A 22,478-nucleotide genomic window follows, 5' to 3' on the forward strand; every position below is an offset into this window, starting at 1 on the left:
AGAGCTCTCATTATAGCATCCAAAAAAGAAGAAAAATAGACTACTCTAGAGCCTCTAAAATAATTGAGTATCTAATTTCAAAGAGAACTTGCCTGGTTGAGCAGTGCATTACAACATTCTATTCTCCTGCTGTTCCTGGAGGTGGTTTGGTAGTGTGATCCTTGCACTGAAGGGAGGCCAAATAACAATTTGTGGGCGTTTGAGGACGTACGCCAGTATCGCAATCTTGATTGTTTGTTATCCTCCATTCAAGTCAGTATGATTTTATATTTTTGCACTATTTTTCTTACTAAGATCTGTTGCTTTGAACCACTTGCTCCAACACCTTTCAGCATGCCAATCTAAGCTTCCAACCGTTTGACCAATCGAGTTGTGTGATGAACGTATCAAGGGTTTTTTCTTTCTCAGCTTGGTTAAATTTCATATTTACACTCGTAGCATTCATAAAATTTCAAAATGCCCCCTTCCCTCAGCAAACTCCTAATTTGTATTTCATGAGTAATCCCATGCATCCTCGGTGCACTGTATAACACTGTTTCTCAACTCCTAGCTATCTTATGCTCATCTTGATTGGTATGAACTCCTCATGTGGGATTCACCTTTGGATTAGCCATTACCCAAAAATCAACTATTTTAATAATGTCTTCAATGGACTTTTTTTGTCTGAATCTGGATGGCATCGTTTTTATATTATACAATGTTATTGTAATGAATCTTGATCATCGGCCGTAGGAACACCCAGTGATAAGCATTTTAGTGTCGAATAACCTAAGGTAAGGCCTGTTAGATGAATGTCGGATCAATCATGGTCTGAAACTAGAAAGTAGTGAATGACTTAGATCAATCATGTTCGCCCTTATATGAATGGGTGAAACTAGAAAGCAGTGATACAAATGCATCGAGAATGCATGAGTGCTCTGGGTGTCATTAATACAAATTGTAGAGAAAGAATACCTGAGAAATAGAGAGAATATAAAGTTTAGTTTCTGTGTCCATGCTTGTTGGTTTTGTTTTCCAACTTCTGCAGCAGAAGAACTAAACACCATAGACAATACAGGGACCAAAACCAAAAATGCCTAACCCGCTATTTTTCCCGATATTTCTACAACGACTCATGTCATGCATCTAACATATGGTTTTCTTGATAAAAGAAAAGTAAGAGAATTATCCCCATTCGGATATGATGCCAGGTAGTCTCACTCTCACCACCTCCATTTGGCAATAGCAACCACATCAGCCAATCCGAGAGTTGTCGCGACCAAAAATGAGGGTAGTAGCCCAATTAACGGCCACGTAGAACCTGTTCCTCCAACTCACAACTCGTGTCAAATAAGCAGAACGCCATATCAGCCAGCTGATAAACCCTGCCATGGATAGTCCCTTCGCATCCTGCCAAATACAAAGAAACAAGAGAGATTACTGATCATCCAAGACTAGTTCTGTAGAGAGAGAGAGAGAGAGAGAGAGAGAGAGAGAGATCAAATTAAATAGTAATTTACCTTGCTCTGGCGTAGATCAACCAGTGCTTTGTAACGGCCAACAGAGGCCATGCTTCCAAAGTGCCTGTAGACAAAAGGGTCACCTAAAGGAATGACTTTGGCTCTGAAAGCTTTGCCGCCTTTCTCCTTCTCTATCTTGCTGAATAGATTCGCCAGATACTTTCCTTCTCTCTCTGCAACCTGTTCAAGGAAAACTAGTTCAGAACTAACCATTGCAAGCAGTCCTATGAAGTCAATATCAGTAGAACCAAACTGAATAAATATACCAACATGACAGTATACTTAAATATTGGGGAATGTTACTATGAGAATACTTAAATATTTAAAACCCATGAGAAGCCTAATTCAGGTCCACCGTAACATGATCTAAACCATTCATTTGGTGGGCCTTATCGTGGAGAAGACATGACCAGAAAATCACAGTTATTAGATGATCCCAACTTCTGATAAATTAATAATGGCTTGCAAAAAGGAGGTTAAGAAGAAAATAAGAATGGCATAAATTCAGGTTCTACGATCCAGTGCTTATGTGGAGTGATTTTCATGTTATTTTATCTACAAGTCGGGTTAAAACTCTCCCGATGAATCATCTTACAGTCTTACTCACCCAGATTGACAAGGTTTTAACGTGGCCAAGTTATCATCATCCAAGTTTTCCCCTACTAATTAGATCAAAAACCCCTATTAATCCGACACATCATGGAGGAATTGGAGAAGTGTTTGGCATAGTTACTTTCAAGATCTCCGTGGGAAGATCGCAAAGGTTAGAAATGGTCATTGCTTTTTGGAATCAGTAGAAGGCGGATAGGTATTTTAGGTCTATAGCAGTGGAAGTAACGCAGGGAGTGTGGAGCATCAACACCAAGATGGAGATTAACACAAGCAGCAACTAAAATAATCTCGTGGGGGTTGGAAAACCTATGCCACGGTTTGGAGAAAAGCTCCAATATAACACGTGAAAGGAGCGAAGCTCCTTCACCCACGTGAAAGAGCCATTGCTCTTTTCACAAGTGATCTCCCAAAAATAAACTTTATTCAAATCTTTCTTTCTTTCCTCATGCCATAACATAATATATAGAGTTAAAATCTAAGAATGGCAACCCTAAATACTTGCCTATCGATTATTCTCCATCTTCTATCTAAAGCAACAAAAATAAAAGGAAGAAATATCTCTAAGATAATCCTAAAATAATAATCCCGCATTAGACACTTACCATATCCTAAAACTACCTATAACATAGCCAAATCAAGTCCTAACAGCGTAATCTCGGGCTCTTTAGATAGATAATCGAAAAACCTTTCTAAAAACACCAAAATCAAGCTAAATAGACAAGTTTTGACGTCCCAAAAAATTACTATAAATAAAATAACGAAAATAAGAAAAATAAAATAAAAGATTTGATTAACGCCATGCGTTCTACATGAGGAAGCATCTCTTCGTGAGTCACAGGTGTTCTTGGTTCATGGTGCTGCTGGAGCTTTTGGGGTGGAGTTTTTGTATTGTATAAAGAAAAAGTCAATCTATAGTATCTATAGCTAAGAGGGGTTCTGTGGGTATTTTTTGTTTTGTTCTTTTGGTTTAGGGTTCACCCTCACCTATCATACTATGTAAGAGCAAGTGGGGACTCCTGGTTCCCAGTGCCCAATGTAATTCTCATGGTATGAATACAATTATCATATTTCAAAAAAAAAAAAAAAAACTACTTGGACTTGCCTGCGTTGTTGAAAAGTTGAACGCATCAATCATTCTCAACCCAAGTTGACTCCATATTGCCTTCGCTGAGTTCTTTTAATGGTAAAAGAATTTACTAATGAAAAGGGCAAAACCCAATGACCAATGTGGTCATTTAGACCAAACACAGTAAAGAGAAGAAAACAAAGTAAGTCAGTAGAACCAGCAAGGTGGATCCTGAATGTCTCAAACCCGAAACAACAACTTGGAGGGGATGGTCAATCAAACTAAACGACTCCCTTAAGACCCTAACTCGCGCTACAGCATCTGCATCTGAATTGCTGATCGCCAGACATGTTAGTAAGTCTATGCAATGGCCCTCCAGGGTGTTCTTGATCTTCTCTTATCCAAGGGTATATAACATCATCTCAGCCATTAATCACATTGAGGGAATTGCCCCACCCTCAATAATAAGCTCAAATATTGTGAATAAGTGCTGGCATCTCCCCCTACTATAGTCTCTAACACCAATCAGACCCTAGTAGGCCAAAATCAAACCTCCATGGGCTGTCCTCAGCAAGCCTCTAACAGGGGTGGGTCCTCCACGACATGTCTATTCATCCTGATTTCGTACCAAGAACTATAGAAAGATGTCACCAATATTCTTTTCAAGGCAAGAAGGATTGAAGCCCATTAAACAACCAACATGAATATCTGCCTCCGAAGTCTATCCACATTCTTAGACACACCTCTGAAGACTCCTATTTCTTTCCTTCCAAACCAACCAGAGAATGATTTTAAAGAAAAGATTCCATAGAACCTTACATCGATAAAATGACGATGCGTTAACCCATGACTCTACCAGGCCACCAGGCCAGCAATGTGACCAAGGAGAACCCAAGAAACCCCAAAAAGACCAAGCACAAAGTACTAGAACTTACAGGTGAAATGGATGAGTGAATGATACGACTAGTTTGATGTCAACGAGGCATAGGACACAAAGATTGAAAATGATTTTACAACGAATCCACAAATAATCGATAGTAAGAATTTTATTGAGGCAGGCAATCCAACAGAAAACACATTTACTCTTGTCGAGGCAAGAATATTCCAAAAAAATCTAGCAGGTGATTGGCCAGGCTTTTGAAGTAAGATCCAACTGTGAAGGAGCGAACAGGAGATCATTTCCAGATTCTTGTCCTTACCCTTCCTTTTAATGTAGGTCGAGTTGACTCTGCCAAGAAGAGAGGCAGCACAGTCTATTTTCCTATAAAAAAAGATCCTGTGGAAAACTTCATTCCACTCCAATTTTCCATTGGTTTTATAGATCGTCTGCTACCCTACTCTCTTTGGGTTGAGCCACACTAAACAGCATCACAGAATCCTCTTTTAAAGTTCTCATCCCAAACAAGTTATCAAGCCATATTCGAATCTTTTCTCCCTCTCACACACTGAACCGGAACCATTTCTGGAATAATGCATTACTCCCATGATATCTCTCCACAATGTTGTCCCCTTGAATACATATTCATCCAACGGTTCCTAGCCTCTGAAACCGGATCCATATTTAGTGTCCGTAGTCTCTCTCCAAGGGTGATATCTATTCTCTCCAAATTTCCACAAGCATTTCCCCAGCAACGGTTTATTCATCAAACTCTGCTTCCTCAAGCCTAGGCCTCCCTCTTTGAGAGGCTTGTAGACCTCATCCCAATTTACTAACTGATACTGAACAAAGAAAAAAGTATGCAAAATAGACAGAGAATTTCCAGGAGAACCTTGATCAGCATAATTCTATCGCCTAGAGAATGTAGGGACTTTTTCCAGGGGCTAATTTTCTTTCCATTCTCTTGACGACTGGGTGCCAAAGGCTTTTGTTCGGTTTGCCAAGACAGAGGGGAAGTCCGAGATATGAATTCAGACTTTATCCTTTTTTGCATCTCATGGTATCAGCAAACATCACACTTTCCGGGTCTTCCAACCTCACCACCTTAGCTAGGGATTTAAAGAAGTTAATCCCCTGACCAGACATTGCCTCAAAACATCAAAGAACAGCCTTTAGGCTTTTGAGCTTCCACAAATTAGGGCTGCTGAATAGTAAGGTATCGTCTGAGTATTTCAGATGTGATATTTCAATATCTGGTTGACCAATCAATCGTAAAGCCTTCAACTAGAACTCTAGATTTGGCCCCGTCTCAATATGCTCAGCCCCTCTGCCAGAACCATAAATAGGAAAGAGGATAAAGGATCACCCTGACAAATGCATCTTGTTGCCTCGAAAATACCTTTCGGATTCTCATTAATCAAAATCGAGCATCAAACAGACGAGATGCACTTCATCACCCCTCCTCTCCACTTTCTTCTGAAGTCATCTTTCTCAAAAGATAGTACAATTCCATCCCACCTCATCATATGCTTTTTCCATACCTATTTTAGGGACAATATGCTTGCTTTATGATAGTGCCTTGGGTCACGAGGACACAGTTGGAATTACGATCAGGAAGTGTGCTCTTCTAGTTGCATCTTCAAAAGTACATCACAGGGACGTTTGGTGGGCACTCATGTCTAAGAGGGCTGGTTGGCACAATTGCAATGGCGAAGGCTGGCTTAGCATATGCCTATGTTGGGGCACCGCACAGGATTGTATGCGTGAAAAAGAAAAGGCCCGTGACACTTGGCCGAGTTCTCATTCCATCCCAAGTTTTTAAAGACTATGATAAAGGAACCATATCAAACTAAAATCATTTGGGTGCGCACATGTCAAGTTTATCATGCACTACTGACATTAAGAGCTTGTCATTATATCATTCCCTTCTTTAAATATTTGGCAAAAGGAATGCAAAATGAGTTTATTCCCTTTGAAGTATTTTCATTTTGAGGGCAGAGATGTAAACGTCAAAAAGATCAGAGATACATACACCACACCATTGTTGCTTTTCAGGAATTAAAAGAAATTCAATACAAGAAAGAGAACATATAAAGAAGCTGACCTGAGCTAAGGCAGGGAGAACTGGCCTCCCTGTCTGTTCAAGAAACCCAGCACAATCCCCAAGCGCATACACATCTTCTACAGAAGGAACCCGCAACCACTCATCCACACCGATCCTAGATAGTTCGTGACAAGCATAATCAACATGAAGAAACTAGCTATTGTAGCAAAAGGCTTGAAAAACAAAGTCTGAGTGTTTGATGAACATACCTTCCACCGGGAGACTTGGGAAGATCTAGTGATTTAACAAACTGTGAGGGGCCTACACCTGTGGACCAGACTAGTAGACCATAAGGAACAATTGTCCCATCACTGAGAATTATCTCATTTGGCCGAACCTCTTTCACGATGCCCCGCATGAGGTGAACACCACTCTGTTGCAAATTTAACGCATTAGACAATGCAAATCAATTTTAGAAAACAAGATGCAATAAAAACAAGTTGATAGGCTTGAATTACAGTACCTTGGTCAAGTGCCTGGTTGCATATTGCCTTAGTCCCACATCAAATGATGATAGGATTTCATTTGCCTGTTCAAAAAATTAAACCAAGAACCTTTTACTTGTACCTTGGTCATCTGCTAATAACTTCATATCTTGATCCTTCTTTTACTCGTAGGAAAAAAGAGTAATATATAGTAAATACCTCTATCAGTGTCACACGAATATCGTCCTTAACATGAGAATACCGCTCGTGCACGTCTCTCATGATAAAATCACTCAGTTCACCGCTGAACTCCACGCCAGTTGGACCACCTCCAATTACAACACAGTGTAAAAGACGCTTCTTTTCTTCTTCTGAAATGCCTGTCATCATGGAGTTTCAACCACATTCATATAAGAGTGTGGTACAATGAAAGAATGTGTTTGTATAAGGAACATATAATCGGATTTGGTAAAGAGAAAAGTGAAGCAACTGTGTAGCAAAGAAAAGGAGTAATAAATGGGTAAAAACAGGTATGTTTTGAATGTAAGTTTTTGAATAAGTGAACTTCAAGCGAGCGAGTCAGGTGACCATGTTGGATGCAAAATCACATGTGTATTCTGTACACAGGATTAATCAGAAAGCAAAATGGTTTTTCATAAAGGGCGGCCCAGTGCACGAGGCTCCCGCTATTGCGGGGTCTGGAGAGGACTAGATGTACGCAGCCTTACCCCTGCTTTGCAGAGAGGCTGTTTCCATGACTCGAACTCATTATCACCAGGTCACAATGTAGCAACCTTGCCATTGCGCCAAGTCTCGCCCTCTAAAATGTTAAATAGGCAGTTTTTTCCATCGATCCTATCCTACATAACTTAAATAAAGAAACATGTTTCATTGTCAAACACAGTGACTGTTATGCCACGATGTCCATTAAGCTAATTAAAATATTAAAAAGATACGTGGTTATATGAAAATTAGTACAAGAAGTATAAAATAAAATAATCACCTATAATAAAGATAGATGCTAAAGAACAAAATCAGTCTTTATGTTTCCATCGACAAAATTATATGAGTAATATTTAAATAATATAAAAAGAGCAAAGAAAAATCGAATTTTCCCTAATAAGCGTGCATGCTTAAACTCGACATGGCAGATTTTTTTTTTTAAAAAGTATTGTACTCGTTTTATAGATACATCTGAATTGATTATTTATTTGCCTGATTGACTTGGAAATCAAACTAGCAGATCAGTTTTGGACATCATAGAGCACCATTTACATATGTATTCTATTCAACGATTTTTCTTTAAGACGTGCCTACTAAATATGTTGATATGATTAAAGATATGTACGATGGAGCAGTAACTAGTGTCAGAACTACGGATGGCACGTCTAGTGAGTTTCCAATTACAATACTACGGATAGCACGTCTAGTGAGTTTCCAATTACAATACTACGGATGGCACGTCTAGTGAGTTTCCAATTACAATAGGACTGCACCAAGGATCAGCTCTAAGCCCTTATCTTTTTACTCTAGTTATGGATGAACTTACGGAGGGTATCCTGAACGAGGTGCCATGGTGTATGTTATTTGCAGATGACATAGTATTAATTAACGAAACCAAAGCAGGAGTTAATACTAAGTTAGAGTTATGGAGAACTACTTCGGAATCCAAAGGTTTTAGATTGAGCAGGACTAAGACAGAGTATATGGAGTGCAACTTTAGTAATGTAAGGAGGCAGGGCGAGGATGTAGTAAATATGACTGGACAAGAGGTACCTAAGAGGATATCTTTCTCTATCTTGGTTCAATCATACATAAGGAATGAGAGATTGAAGAGGATGTTAACCACAGAATAAGAGCAGGTTGGTGAAGTGGAAGCATGCTTCAGGAGTTTTGTGCGATTGTAAAATACCTACTAAGTTGAAGGGAAAGTTTTATAAGAAAGCTATGAGGCCAGCCATGATGTACGGCTCAGAATGTTGGGCCACCAAAAAGCAGCATGTGCATAAGATGAGTGTAGTGGAGATGCGAATGCTTAGATGGATGTGTGGCCACACAAGGTTAGATCGAATTAAAAATGAAGACATCAGTAAAAAGGAGGCGGTGACACCAATTGAGGAGAAGATGAGAGAGCACCGCTTAAGATGGTTTGGGCATATCCAATGTAGGCCTTTGGATGCTCCAGTGAGAAGAAGTGACTCGTGCCAAGTTGATGGAGTAAACGGAGGTAGGGATAGACCGAAAACAACTTGGGTAGAAACAGTGAGGAAAGACTTGTGGGCTAGGAACATAACAGAGAACATGAACTTGGATATGATAGAATGGAAGAAAATGATCCATGTAGACGAACGAAACTAGTGTCAGGATTAGACTTAGTCATTTGAGCCGAGTAGATTCTTTCACCTTCTTCATGAAAATTTTCTAAAGGATTCATTATCCGACCCCAACTAGTTTGGGACAAAGGCTTAGTTGAGTTGAGTTGAGTTAAGACCATCTAGTCAATGGAGAGCTCATTTATATTACCATGCAATTTTCTTTTTGAGATACAGTAACTCCATTAAGATCCAAACATAACAGATGATTTCAAGGTGGATCGAGCGACGACTCTATTACAATCAGTGTACTACATATTCCTATTCCCTATACACCAGCCCAACCGTTTCCCATTGTTCTTTATTGAACTTACATCTCCGGTTTTTTGACACCCTCTTTGGCGAGCTTGTCGGCTTGGTCATTCTTTTATTTTCCCTTCTCTTTCACCTTTTTAAACCACTAGTTCGGAACTTGGAAGTGAACCAGATGGTGAAAAGTGCAGTGAAGATGCTGCGACATCCATGACTAACTCTCATCAGTTTCGTGTCGTAGAGAGAAACTTTTAAACCACTTCTTCATTTACTTTCTCTCTTTGCTACGTTGAAAGATTTATTGAGTTTCCAAAAGAAAGCTACAACATAGAATAAAAGGAAGATTTTTAAGATCTTTCCATCAAAGTTAAATTCAAAATTTGAGAGCTCACTTTCCTCCCAAACTTTCCAATTTTTTCCCCTCGATACCATATATGATTTTTCCCTTCTTGAGAATATTTAGTTTCACACAATAACTTCCCCCTCATTCTTGTCTGGTTTTAAGATTTTATTGCTAACATACCAAAAAAAAATGTGTGGGTTCTTAGTTTGCTTCTTAAACTAAATCTCAAAGAGTCAACACTCTAAAGATTGCCAAATTTTTTAGATTTCATTACTTCCAATTTTCAAATGCTGAACTTTTCGTCCATATAGGGAATATTTTATAAGTCTCATGGAAATTTATTAAAAGTTCATTTTTGACTTAGGGAATTTTACAATTAAAAGAAAAACCATAACTTCCTAAGTTTTAATGAAATAAGAGCCCTTGATTCCCAACTCCCAAGCTTTTCGATTTTTGGAAGATCAAGGGGAGTCGACACTCGGGTGATATGGTCTCGCATCAACTCGAGCTTGATCGATGATTCGAGGGATCCGATGATTGATCCGACAATCCGAATTGATCAGATCTAATTTATGCGGCCATCAATCAAGAGGAAATAATGGTATCTCCCAACAAATTTGAAGGAATCGGCCACACGATATGACATTTGACTTGTGTTCTTATTCGGCTGATAATGTAATACCCGACCCCACCATAGGTGGATAATGTCGGTAATTTTAGTCAATCTCTGCCGTAGATCCCTTGATCGATGGATCTGATCGCATCATTTCTTTAATTGGAAAAACATATTTCTTGAATTTTCCTTCAGATGGATTTTGTATACATATTTCTTAAATCATGTGGTTTCTTAATGATTCCAAGAGATTTAGGCCACTCCAACAATAACAGCCAATTAGAAGTGCTAAACAGATTTCAGAATGGTAATTTTATTTTCATAATGGCAGTTAACGTTAAAAACAGACATTGGCTTGTGGATTGCTTCAATATCTGAGCATGTATGGGAATGGCATTGATTATACAATCACCACTCATTCGTGGCAGTAGTCTGTGGTATATTTTATAGGCTGAAGTACCCGATAGAGTCTTAACTTGCATTTTTTTTCTTTTTCTTATTTTTTTCAATTCATGGTGAGATGGTACTTTATTCAGATGGTCTTTGGAGGTTGATTAGAGATGTTAGAATGATTGGTTGTATGGTTGGTCATTGTTAGTGAAAGATCTACGGCTTCATCTTTTTTCATTCCCTACAAATGTGGGTTCATTCGATTTCTTTTCTTCCAATACAAACTCTTTTTGTTACAGACCCTACTTCTTAGCTTGAGTCGAGCCAAGTAGAATTGCTTTTGTTACAGGATTGAATTAACAGCTTAAGACTTACAATGCCTTAAGTTGACATTAACAACCTTTATAGACAATATGAATTCTAAAGTATTTCTCCTCCCTATCATTAAAAAAGTAGACTATTGCACCTCTCATTCATTCAATATTCTAGAAGTTAGAATGCTTAGTAATATGAAAAGGTTAACTTACCAGGATTTTCGGAGAGCATCAGGTTCAACAGAAGCTTCTTTCGTATTTCTTGTGCGTGCACTACTTCACGGAGAAAATGTGCATGCTCCTTTACTCCTTCGATGTTAAAAGTCAAGGGCTCAGCCCCAGCTGCAATGACCAGCTTATCATAAGCAACTTTAAAGCGATAAGGCTCGTGAGGGGATCCAACATTGCTGGTCGTCTCACAATAAACCTAATATAAAAGAAATTGTATCAGAGGATTTGCTGAATGTTATACCCAAATACAAAAGACAAATGCTGATTAGGGGATCCAACATTGCTGGTCGTCTCACAATAAACCTAATATAAAAGAAATTGTATCAGAGGATTTGCTGAATGTTATACCCAAATACAAAAGACAAATGCTGATTAGGTTTATCTATCTTTTCTTCATTCCAACTCATGGGCCAGTAAACTTTTCTTCTTTTCAGAATTTACAGGCCTAGACTGATGTGTTTAGGATCAAATCCGAAATTGATGTAATTTAACTGAATATTGGACGGAAAAAGAAAGTGATATTTAGTAGGTTATTAACAGAAGTCCTCTCTCTCTCTCTCTCTCACACACACACTGGATGGAAAAGAAACCATATGAGGATATTATAGACTTCATTATGTCTCGGTATGTGCGTATATATCAATTAATATATGTTTCTAGGTATGAATCAAATGAAAGACAACTTGTAGAGGAGCTCACTTACTTCATGCTTGTTAGTGTCAATTTTTGTGCAATAAGCAAGGTAGAAATATGAATTTGGAAAACTTCTTTATCATATGACAGAGTGTTAAATAACCAAATCTCGTTTGAGGATATACAAAGGACTACCTACTATTTGATGTTTGACATCAAAAGACCACTTGCTGTCAAGTTGGTGACTAAGGGTGTCAATTTTGGCTCGGGCTCGGAGGCTCGCTAGAGCTCGGCTCGAAAAAAGCTCGGCTTGAGCTCGGCTCGAATCCTTAACGAGCCAAGCCGAGCCGGCTCTCCAGGCTCGTTAAGCTTAACGAGCCGAGCCCAATTTAGGCCAGGCTCGGCTCGGCTCGTTAAGAATTTAATATATTTAAATATATATATATATATAATATTAATTTATGCATTAAAAGGGTTGTCCAGGGAGTGAAAGGGGGGGCCAAAATATGTCACTTCATTTTTGGACCCCATTTGTTACTAGGACCACCCCCCATAGTGTAAAAAAAGTAGTCAAATTACACTAATAGGGCTGTCCAGGGAAGATGAGGGGTGTGAACATAATATAACCCGAGCTTGGTAAGGCTCGCGAGCCTGGCCGAGCCGAGCCGAGTCGAGCCCGAGCCCGAGCCGAGCTTTTGAGCTTAACGAGCCGAGCCTGGCCAAGCTCGGCTTGGCTCGGCTCGGCTCGTTTACACCCCTATTGGTGACAGAAACCTGAACGACATGGGTGTTTGCTAGGTAAAAAAAAAATTAAGTATGCTCAGTTCTATGAAAAGACCAAAATACCTCTTGTTTTTACCCGATGAAAATTGATTATTTTAATCAAAATAAAGTACTCTTAACCATAGTTGTAAATACCGTTTCGTTTCGTCCGGAATGGACGAAACGAACCGGTTTCGTTCAAATTCCGGAATGAAATTGACAAAATTTCGTTTCGGACGAAATTTCGTTCCATTTCGGACGAAATTTTCTTCCGGCCGAAATCGTCCATAACGGCTAGTTTGACTTGCAGAATTTACGACAATGCCCCTGCAACGGCTCTTTTTGGTTTTTGACCATTTTAACCTCAAAATGTGACCGTTTATAGCTGTTGGGAAGGGTATTTTAGTCATTTTTAAATGCACAATCAATAAAAAACTCTATAAATAGCATTTTCCCTACCTTCTTTTCCTCCACCTTCACATAAGTGATTCTCCTTCTCTTCTCTACTTTCACTTACACTATCTATTCTACTAAATTTCCTACAAGTCTACCCTCTTCTTCAACTCAATCCAAGTCTATTTTAGAGCAAAGGGAAGGCATACATTCAACTTACCACTACAAGAAGTCAAGAACTATTTCCAAAGGCTTATTTCAAGTGAGTGAAGGCTAATTTTTTCTTCTTCTCTTCAACTCAAGTTCAACCCCAAGGTTCTCTTTATTTCTTTCCATTTCCTTTCTTTTATTTCTTACTTCATTTGTCCCCTTCTACTTCATTTTTTTGTAATTTGTTTCAATTTTCTTTCTTCTAATTCATTTTTCCCCTTCTTCTACTTCATTTCAGAATGAGTGGGTCGGGTTCGGGACCTTCTGCAGGAGCATCCTCTATTGGTTCGGCACCCGCTAGATCGGATGACCCGGCATGGTCTTACGGTACATTGGTTCCGGGTCAAAGAAATAAAATAACTTGCATATTCTGTGGCAAAGTCATATCGGGTGGAGGTATAACCCGCTTGAAAGAACATTTAGCGGCTGTTCCTGGTGAAGTAGCATCATGCAAAAAAGTGACTGAAGATGTAAAATATCGAATAAAGCACCTTTTAGATGCAAAGAGAAAAGAAAGGGCTAGGATGAGCATATCCAGAGCAGAGGTTGGAGGTTTTTATGGCACACCAGACGAAGAAGAAGAGCAGGATGAAGAAGACCTTGGCACACAATTGCCTCAAGTCCCTCAACGAAGAGGTAAGGAAGTTCTTGTAGAACCGAGTGGTACAAAAAGGAAGAAGAAGGGAATCACAGGAGGGATCAGGAATTTCTTTGCAGCACGAACAACCCCTGGAGCCCAGCCAAGCATTAAAAGTGCTTTGGCTACTAAAGAAACAATGGATAGAGCAGACATGGCGGTTGGCATGCTTTGCTACGATGCCAATCTCCCTTTCAACGTTGCCAATTCACCTTTCTGGCAACCTATGTTTGACGCTGTGAATGCCGTGGGTTTGGGTTATAAGGCACCTACTTATCATGCTTTAAGGGGTCCCATTTTGAAGAATACAGTGGATGAGGTAAACAACTACTTGGAGGAAATTAAGTTGTCGTGGAGATACACTGGTTGTAGCATTATGGCAGATGGATGGACAGACACCAAACAACGTTCCCTAATCAACTTTTTGGTGTACTGCCCTAAAGGAGTCATATTCCTCAAATCCGTTGATGCATCTGGCATAGTGAAGAATGCCGATGAATTATACAATATCTTTGCAAAGATTGTCGGAGAGGTGAATCCGGAATATGTGGTGCAATTTGTAACTGACAGTGAGCCAAGTTACAAAGCTGCTGGGAAAAGACTAGAAGCCGCGTTTGGTACATTCTTCTGGACTCCGTGCGCAGCTCATTGCTTAGATCTCATCTTGGAGCATCTGTGCAAACCGACTGTATTTCCTCACATAGCAACCACAATTGAGAGGGCTCGAACGATTACAAAGTTCATCTACAACCATGGAAGCCTCTTGAATTTGATGAGGAAGAAGTTCAAAGGAGGGAAGGAGTTGTGCCGCCCTGCTGCAACCAGATTTGCTACAAATTTCATTACCATACAAAGTCTGGTGTTGAATCGGAAAGCACTTCAGCAGATGTTTGTGTCTGATGAGTATAGTACTAGTAGGTTTGTCCAACACCCACTGAGTGAAGGGGTAGTTAGTACTGTGTTGGATAAATCTTTTTGGGACCAATGCAAGTACATTCTAAACATCAGCGAGCCTTTAGTGAGAGTGCTGCGCTTGGTAGATCGGCAGGACAAACCGGCGATGGGTTACCTATATGAGGCTATGGATAAGGCCAAAGAGAACATCAAGGAGAGGTTGAAGAGAAAATCATATTACAATCACATCTGGAGGATCATCGACCAAAGATGGGATAGGCAACTCCACAGTCCCCTCCATGCAGCAGGATATTTTCTTAACCCTGCTCTCTTTTTCACTCCTACCTTCTCTAGGCACAGTGAAGTAACCAGAGGCTTGTTGGCATGCATCACTCGACTGGTACCTGATGAAGGTACACAAGACCTCATCACCAATCAGATTGAGGATTATCGAGAGGCTAAGGGTATGTTTGGAATGAAGCTTGCAATCCGCAACCGAACGAAGTTGGGACCAGGTATATTTGAGTTTTTTGTTTAATTAAGTATAATTCATTTTAACTTTCAGTTTCTCAACAAATAATGATTTACTATTTGTTACTTTACAGTTGCATGGTGGAATCAATTCGGAGGTGACGTGGAAGAATTACAGACATTTGCGATCAGAATTCTCAGTCAGACCTGCAGTGCGACTGGGTGTGAAAGGAATTGGAGCACCTTCGAACACATTCACTCTGCAAAGAGAAATAGGTTGGAGCACCAGAGATTAGATGACTTGGTGTTTGTCCATTACAATCTTAAGTTTCGAGAAAGGTATACAACGTAATATAATGTTTTCAACTCTCACCTCATCACTTTAAGCTTTTAAGTTTAACCTTTGACATTGATTAAACTTAATGTTTTCCTTTTCAGGGACTTGTTGAGGAAATCATCTACCACTAGTGACCCTTTGAGCATAGACCATCTGGATGTCATGATGGATTGGGTTGCAGAAGAAGAAGATGTCATATTCACGCCGGAAGACATTGGGTGGGAAAATCTTGAAGCACCTACTGTTGTGCCGGGGACGACAACGACGACTTTCTCATGCCTCTTGAAGAAGATGTCCATACTGGTGGTCCAGGTGGTGATGACGGCGGCGGCGACGACGACGACGACGAAGAAGACATTGAGTATGATCATCCGGGTTATGATGACTGAGAGTTGTTGCTACTAGCTATTGTCTATGTTTCATTTTCATGTATCTTTTTTTTTAATGTTTTTCTATGTATCAGACTATCAGTTGCACTTGTGCAAGACTTTATGTGTTTAAGTAATGAATATGCCTTTTGGGACACATATTTTGGACTATTTATTAGTTTTTCATCTTTTTCTATTGATTTTTTATTTTTTTGAATTTTTCTCATATTTTTTAATATATTTTTTGTGTGAATGAAAAGTTTCGACCGAAATGCACCAAAATGACCGAAATCCCACCGAAATTCCGTTTCGGTGGCCAAAACGAAATGGCGACCGAAACGGAATTTACAACTATGCTCTTAACTAAACATTACTTTAGTAAACATAATTCTTATTGTGTGTTATTAAGTGAATTACTATATATATTCAAATAATAAATGCCTAAAGGCCTCCCTCACTCTTTACAACTTTGTCGACAGCCTCCCCCCCTCTCTCTGCAGTTAAACCGGCTTCGATGACCCTTGTTGAAATTAAACCGATGACCTCTCTCAAACTAAGAGATTTTTATTTTATTTCTCTTTTTTTTGTGTTTTTCTTTCTTCTTCCTGGCCGAATGTTAGGCTTTTTTAGTATTTCCCCTATTTTTTCTGTATTTCTTCTTCTTCTTGCACAGGTGGATTTTTTTTCCTTATTCAAAATTTTCCTTCATCTTCCTCATCTTCTTCTTGCCCGAATTTTAGGGTTTTTTTTTTCATATTATTCCTTTCTTTTCTCTTTACTTTTGTTCATCTTCTTCGCCTCCTCCTTTTACCACTACCACTACTTCTACAACAAATTTTAAGATTTTTTTAATTTTTTTTACTTTTCTTCTTCTTGCCCCCATTTTTTTTTTGAATGGCATTCTTCTTGCCCAATTTTAGGATCTATTTCCTTGTTTTTATTGTTTTTAATGTGTAAGCTGGGGTTTTGTTGGACCCGTACCAGTGGATTAAAAAAAAAGAAAAATATCATAATAATACAATAGAGCAAATTACAGGCAGGAATAGCTTGTCCCCCTTTGATCTAAAACAATTATATCTAAGATCATAGGGGGGGATGAGCGGCCGTTTGCACGGAAATCTTCTTTTCGATAAGAATTAAGAAGTCCGCAGCAGAGTATGCTTGTCTCCACACATGGGAGTCCTTCAAGATTTGAATTTGTGGAGGAAGTTTTGAAGCTCATTTAGGAAAGGAGAATTTCCCCATGGTTTTTTAATTTTTCCTTTTAGAACATCAACCACCGAGTCCGATTCGATCCAAAGGTGTTCAATGTTCATCTTTTGAGCAACTTCCTTGAATATTGTTGTGAGCTCAAGCAAGTAGATGTAGATGACTTCTCTGTCGGCATTAATTGAAAAGAGATTGTGGGTGTAACCCTGATCATCCCGGAGAATGCCACCTAAACCTGCACCTTCAGAGTCGAGGGATGCCCCCGAGTTTAATTTGTATTCTTCTGTTCTCGGTTTAGTCCAGCTGCAGGTTTTGAGCTCTATCGGTTTTAATCCTATTGGTGTTCCTCTCAGTGTAATAATTGGAGTTTTTTAGTCTAATGGATTAAAAATATTTGTGTATATATCTATCTACATAAAAAATCTGACTTTTTAACCTGTCATCGTAAAAAATCTGAGTATTTTTCCCTATTGGAGAAAATATTATTGCCATAAAAATCAAAGTATATTTACGTAAAAATCAATCCATATGAAAGAGTAATAAATCCTTATCAACGTAAAAATCTATTAGTGTAAAAGATTTAAAAACTATAGGCATAAAAGTAGAAATCTTATCAGCATAAATTCTATAGCCAACAACTCATATTTTACGCTTATATACTTAGATTTTTAGCATAAAAAACTATGGGCATAAAAGTAGAAATCTTATTAGCATAAATTTTAATAAACATAGATGTTTATTACCATATTAGAGTAAAACTCTATAGATGCTATAATATTATTAGCATAAAAATCTATGTTTATAGGCGTAATTATTAGCATAAAAATCTATGTTTATAGGCATAATATCTGAGTTGTTGGTGAGAGAATTTATGCTAATAAGATTTCTACTTTTATGCCTATAGTTTTTTTCGCTTTTACACTAAAAGCTTTTTATGTTGATAAGGATTTATTAATCTTTTATATCGATTAATTTTTATGTTGGTATACTTGATTTTTATGGCAATAAAAATTTATCCAGTAAGGAAAAATACTCGGATTTTTACGATGATAGGTTAAAAAGTCAGATTTTTATGTAGATAGAGATAAGCAAAGAAAGATTTTTAATCCAATAGAATTAAAACCTCAAATTATTATGAGTGTCACTCTAATTGCAGAGAGAGAGAGAGAGAGAGAGAGAGAGAGAGAGAGAGAGAGAGAGAGAGAGAGAGAGAGAGAGAGAGAGAGATTAGGAAGCTGTTTATAGTTTTATTATTTGAATTTATTTAGTAAATCACTTAATAGCACTTAATAAATGTTATGCTCAACAAAGAATTATTTATTAAAGACTACCCTATTTGTCTATAATAATGAATGTTCAATGGCTGAGATTAAGGATATTTTGATCTTTTCAATTATTTAAGTATTTTTACCAAGCAACTTCATGTCAGGCAGTCTTTGACATTAAACTGCATCTAGTAGATGGTCTTTTATACATGCTCAAAGAAGAGGTGGTTATATAAGAATTCTCCATATAATAGTTAGTCTTACAAACAGGAATCTGTTTTGTAAAATAGAACGAAATTCAGTCTATGACACGTACATAAGGCAAGGAATAGAGCTCGAATCCTCAAAAAAACCAAAACCACTGAAAATGACCAAAATCGTCAGTTATTTTCACTTTCGTCTTTATTTTCCGAACAGATTCCCGTTTTGGAAGTGTATGTCTGTGTGTAGGCAAAACCATGTTTTGATAATAGACACGAAATCAACTTGTCACATATACTTTAAGCAGCTGTCAAAGGCTGCTAACAGTTTTTTGGGTATTTTAACAGGTTAAAAGCATATAGGACAAGGTGAGTGTAAAAACGTAGTTTTGCTGACATGATTTTCCTATATACATATAGGATGGAATAAGAAACCATCTGAGGTTATTATGGACCCTCGGTGTGTATGTGTGCATCAATAAATATATGTTCCAAGATATGAAACAAATAAAAGACTACATGTAGAGGAGCTCACTCACTTCATGCTTGTCAGTGTCAATTTCTGTGCAAGAAGCCAGATAGAAGTATGAATTTGGAGAATTCGCCAATGCGGATTGTATTCTACTGACTGGTTCTGCGACTGACCTGAATTCCAGGGTCCCAACACATGTAGAAGCTAGCAGAGGAGTAAAAACCATGTGATTCCTCTGTGATATGCAAACAACATCGTACAACTTTGTGTCCAATCCTTTAAGAAACCGACAGCCAGCCCATCCACTGCCCAATACGACGACCCTTGGTTTCTCATCTGGCCTTGTTGGTTCCAACCCTGGTAACTTCCTATTTTTAATCTCTGAATCAGAATCATCAACAACCGGCTCGGCCAAAGGGAATTGGTACTGGGGAGATACCCTTATTCCCCTGCTCCAAAAGCACATCTGATCCATGGTTCCCATGGCAGAAAGATCCCTCAAACTGCTGCTTGCTGTAACATTCCTAAGTGTAGAGAAGTAGCATTCCCTAGCATATAAATCCTTGCAGCAATTCAAGTAATTACTTCCTATTCTTGCTGCCGAATCGGAATTCAATGACTGTCTTAAGCTACTTCTTGCCACCCTTGACCATGCCATCTTAAAATAGAAGCTCTGAAGAAACCACAACCCTTTATACACTTTTCTTGAAACACTAGTAGTCTGCTAGAAGTTCTGCACGGAAAACCTTCAGGCCCTTTCTCTCAATGGCCACTTCTGAACTAGCAGCCTAAGAAAAACCCAAAAATTCTTCAAACAACAATATGGTTTTGTTCGGCGATGGAGAGGGAAAAGACTGTCTCTTGGAGTAATCTATTTGAAGTTGGCCTGCAAAACAGACGAAAAATGAGAAACGAAGGCAATTAAGAAAAATGACAAACGAATGCAAGAAAGTATATAAATAAAGAAAACCTAAAATGTAAAACAGACGAAAAATGAGCAACGAATGCAATTAAGAAAAATGACCAACGAATGCAAGAAAGTATATAAATAAAGGAAACCTAAAATGGTAGTTTTCTGTATGCGGAGAGAACAAGAGACAAAAGACTTTAACAGTTGGGGTGGGGATACCTTATGTCGTCAAAAAATAAATAAGGATTTTAACAGTTGGAACTTCTTACACAAGGAAACTACAACGCACATTAGGCACATGCCAACGTTGCTTTCCAAGTGGCACTGCGAAAACACACAGGCCCACAATAGAGGGGGCTACTGATTGAGCGGAAGCTTCTATAAACATATCTAGAATAAACAGGCCAAGCCCATGGGCTTGGGCTACCCAGTATGTAGTAAGACTACTAATGACATATGGTGCCAATTGACAAAGAACTGGAGTAGGGGAAAAAACCATTGTAGAGAGAGAGAGAGAGAAGAAAATTAATCATGAACACAGCCTCTTTTATGTGTTCTTGCAGATGAAACAAAGAAAGAAAAATTAGAAGAGATGCGCTAAGCAAATGAATATTATATTATTTGTTATAATTATATATAATTACTCTCTGGATACTAATAATACTCATTGATATGAAAGTATAATTCTCGGAAGGGATTTGCTAGGGACCATCGCAGAAGGACCGGCTGTTGCATGAGAGAGCAGCCACATAGGATGAATTAAATGAATATGACAATGTGAGCCTATGTGGCTGCTCTCTCATGCAACAGCGGGTCCGTGAAATACCTTATGCGATGGTCCCTAGTAAATCCCTCTCTTCCTTATCATGTAAATAGGAAATTCCTTAATTGCTGCAAGATCCCACCCACTTACATACATAGGCCTCTCCAACACAAAACCTGTGCGAACCATCTTTGATCATCCATCCAGTGGGGCCCACAATGGATGGGATGTAGTTTCCGACGACGGAAACACATGTAGTTCAGAAAAATGCCAATAGAAATGAAGATACCAAGGACAGAGACAAAACAGAAATGAAGATTAAAGACCTAAGTTTCCAAACATACAAGTCTTACAAACCCTAATTTTCGAAGTTCTTACATAGAAACAGCTTCCTAAATTGCAGAACAAGCGATTTTGAGAAATTTCAAACAATTAGAGAAAAAATTACCAAATTTCGTAAGCCTAAAGCGTTTGATTAAAAAAACCGTAGTTTTTCACAAATCCTCTCAATAAATGCTCTAAGAGATGTCTTTCACCATCTCTTTTATTTAATTCCATGGCTCAGGAAGCACAAAAAGTTACATCTTAATGAAAAATGGACAAGAAAAAACATAAAATCTCGTATGAGTGCTGGACTTCAAGAACAGATTGCAAATGTAATTAGCTAGGAGTCATAATTTTCGACAGATCTTACACAAGAACAGTTTCTCTCACTGGAAAAACAAGCAGTTCCCAGGCATTTCAGAATCCAATTTCAATTCCATGATAATTAGAGCATTAGATTTAAAAATTTTAATAAAAAAAATGCTTTTATATACTCACATATAAAAGAAAATTACTCCTGAGAAAGAGTTGCTGAGATTTATTTTTTTGAAAACTACACAGCACCAGATCTTTATGGTGAAAGTAAACCCAAGAACCCTAAAACTCCATCAAAGCAGATCAATGAACAAGAAATTAGTAATTATGGAAATCTATACTAAAAAATTCCAAAATTTTACAGAGATCTTTCACGAAAACAACAACTTTCAGAAAATTGATAAAATCGCTGTCAAATGTATCAGATTTCCACGAAATCACAAGCACCGCTAGTAAAGCAAGGGCATTTATATAGATTAAAAAAAATGAGAATTAAGAAAAAAAAACTATACCATGAGACTCTGCTTTTATAGATCTTACAAAAACGCAGAATCTTTTCAGTTGTGAAAAGAGCACTAGTGAAAAGTTTCAAAAAAATCTGATTCAGACAAGACATATCATTTGATCGGAAAACAGGCATTCATAGCTGCAGAGATCAAACTTGAGGAGCAAGAAATTTCCAGATCTTTCTAGTAGCAGCTGTCTACTGACTTTTTCTTTTTAATATTCAATTCCATCGATCCAGGAAAGAGAAGTTCGAAAAGTATTAAAAACGAATATTCGAAAAGCATTAAAAATAAATATTTTAATATCAAAGAGGAGTCATGCAAAACCAGTGAAGAAAACTTAAAAAACAAAAAATCAAAGATAAAAAGATCAGAAGAACAAAGAACGGACGAGATTATCAGGCATACCTTGGAAGAAAAATTAGGGCTCTTGCTTCTCGAGAATCCTCTTGCCTCTCTGTTTTACAGAGTCAAAGCTAACCTGAGAACGAGAATGAGGTCTGGTATTTCATAGCTCTTTCTTTATGTACTGATATTGGCACTACTATGTTTTGGTAATGGACCGAACTCACCTTGTCTTTTATTATTTAAACAGCCGTCAAAAACTCTTTCAATTCCCCAAAAGAAACGCCAGGTGACTTCGTCTCATTATAAAAACATAGTAGTGTTAATATCAGTAGCATTTTTTCCCCCGCCCGTGCCTTTTGGCGA

The 22,478-nt window shown here is 38.2% G+C and overlaps 2 protein-coding genes across 8 annotated transcripts; one reads left to right on the forward strand and one right to left on the reverse strand.

Moving 5' to 3' along the window:
* Positions 1–817: 817 nt before the first annotated feature.
* Positions 818–22,306, reverse strand: LOC143882501 (internal alternative NAD(P)H-ubiquinone oxidoreductase A1, mitochondrial-like). 7 transcript variants are annotated; one of them, XM_077385982.1, is made up of 10 exons: positions 22,176–22,306; positions 19,123–19,835; positions 11,340–11,401; positions 11,081–11,209; positions 6,803–6,963; positions 6,622–6,687; positions 6,368–6,531; positions 6,159–6,273; positions 1,500–1,679; positions 818–1,389 (listed from the first exon to the last, which is right to left on the reverse strand). In XM_077385982.1, exons 2-10 carry the CDS (start codon positions 19,605–19,607, stop codon positions 1,234–1,236), a joined length of 1,518 nt encoding a protein of 505 aa, XP_077242097.1. In that variant the 5' UTR covers positions 19,608–19,835; positions 22,176–22,306; the 3' UTR covers positions 818–1,233. The 7 variants fall into 7 exon arrangements, with proteins under 7 accessions (XP_077242097.1, XP_077242094.1, XP_077242095.1 ...); XM_077385979.1 differs by lacking the exon at positions 11,340–11,401 and having other exon boundaries at positions 11,081–11,294; positions 19,017–19,835; XM_077385980.1 differs by lacking the exons at positions 11,340–11,401; positions 22,176–22,306 and adding an exon at positions 21,774–21,941 and having other exon boundaries at positions 11,081–11,294; positions 19,017–19,835.
* Positions 14,506–17,197, forward strand: LOC143883812 (uncharacterized). The gene is made up of 4 exons (XM_077387106.1): positions 14,506–15,142; positions 15,233–15,437; positions 15,537–15,747; positions 17,072–17,197. The coding sequence occupies exons 1-4, from the start codon at positions 14,506–14,508 to the stop codon at positions 17,195–17,197; spliced, it is 1,179 nt and encodes a 392-aa protein (XP_077243221.1).
* Positions 22,307–22,478: the final 172 nt, after the last annotated feature.

The sequence above is a fragment of the Tasmannia lanceolata genome, unplaced genomic scaffold (genome assembly GCF_043159265.1).
Source record: "Tasmannia lanceolata isolate RefF3 unplaced genomic scaffold, GAP_Taslan_0.1 ptg000008l, whole genome shotgun sequence".
In the NCBI taxonomy this organism is placed as follows: domain Eukaryota; kingdom Viridiplantae; phylum Streptophyta; class Magnoliopsida; order Canellales; family Winteraceae; genus Tasmannia; species Tasmannia lanceolata.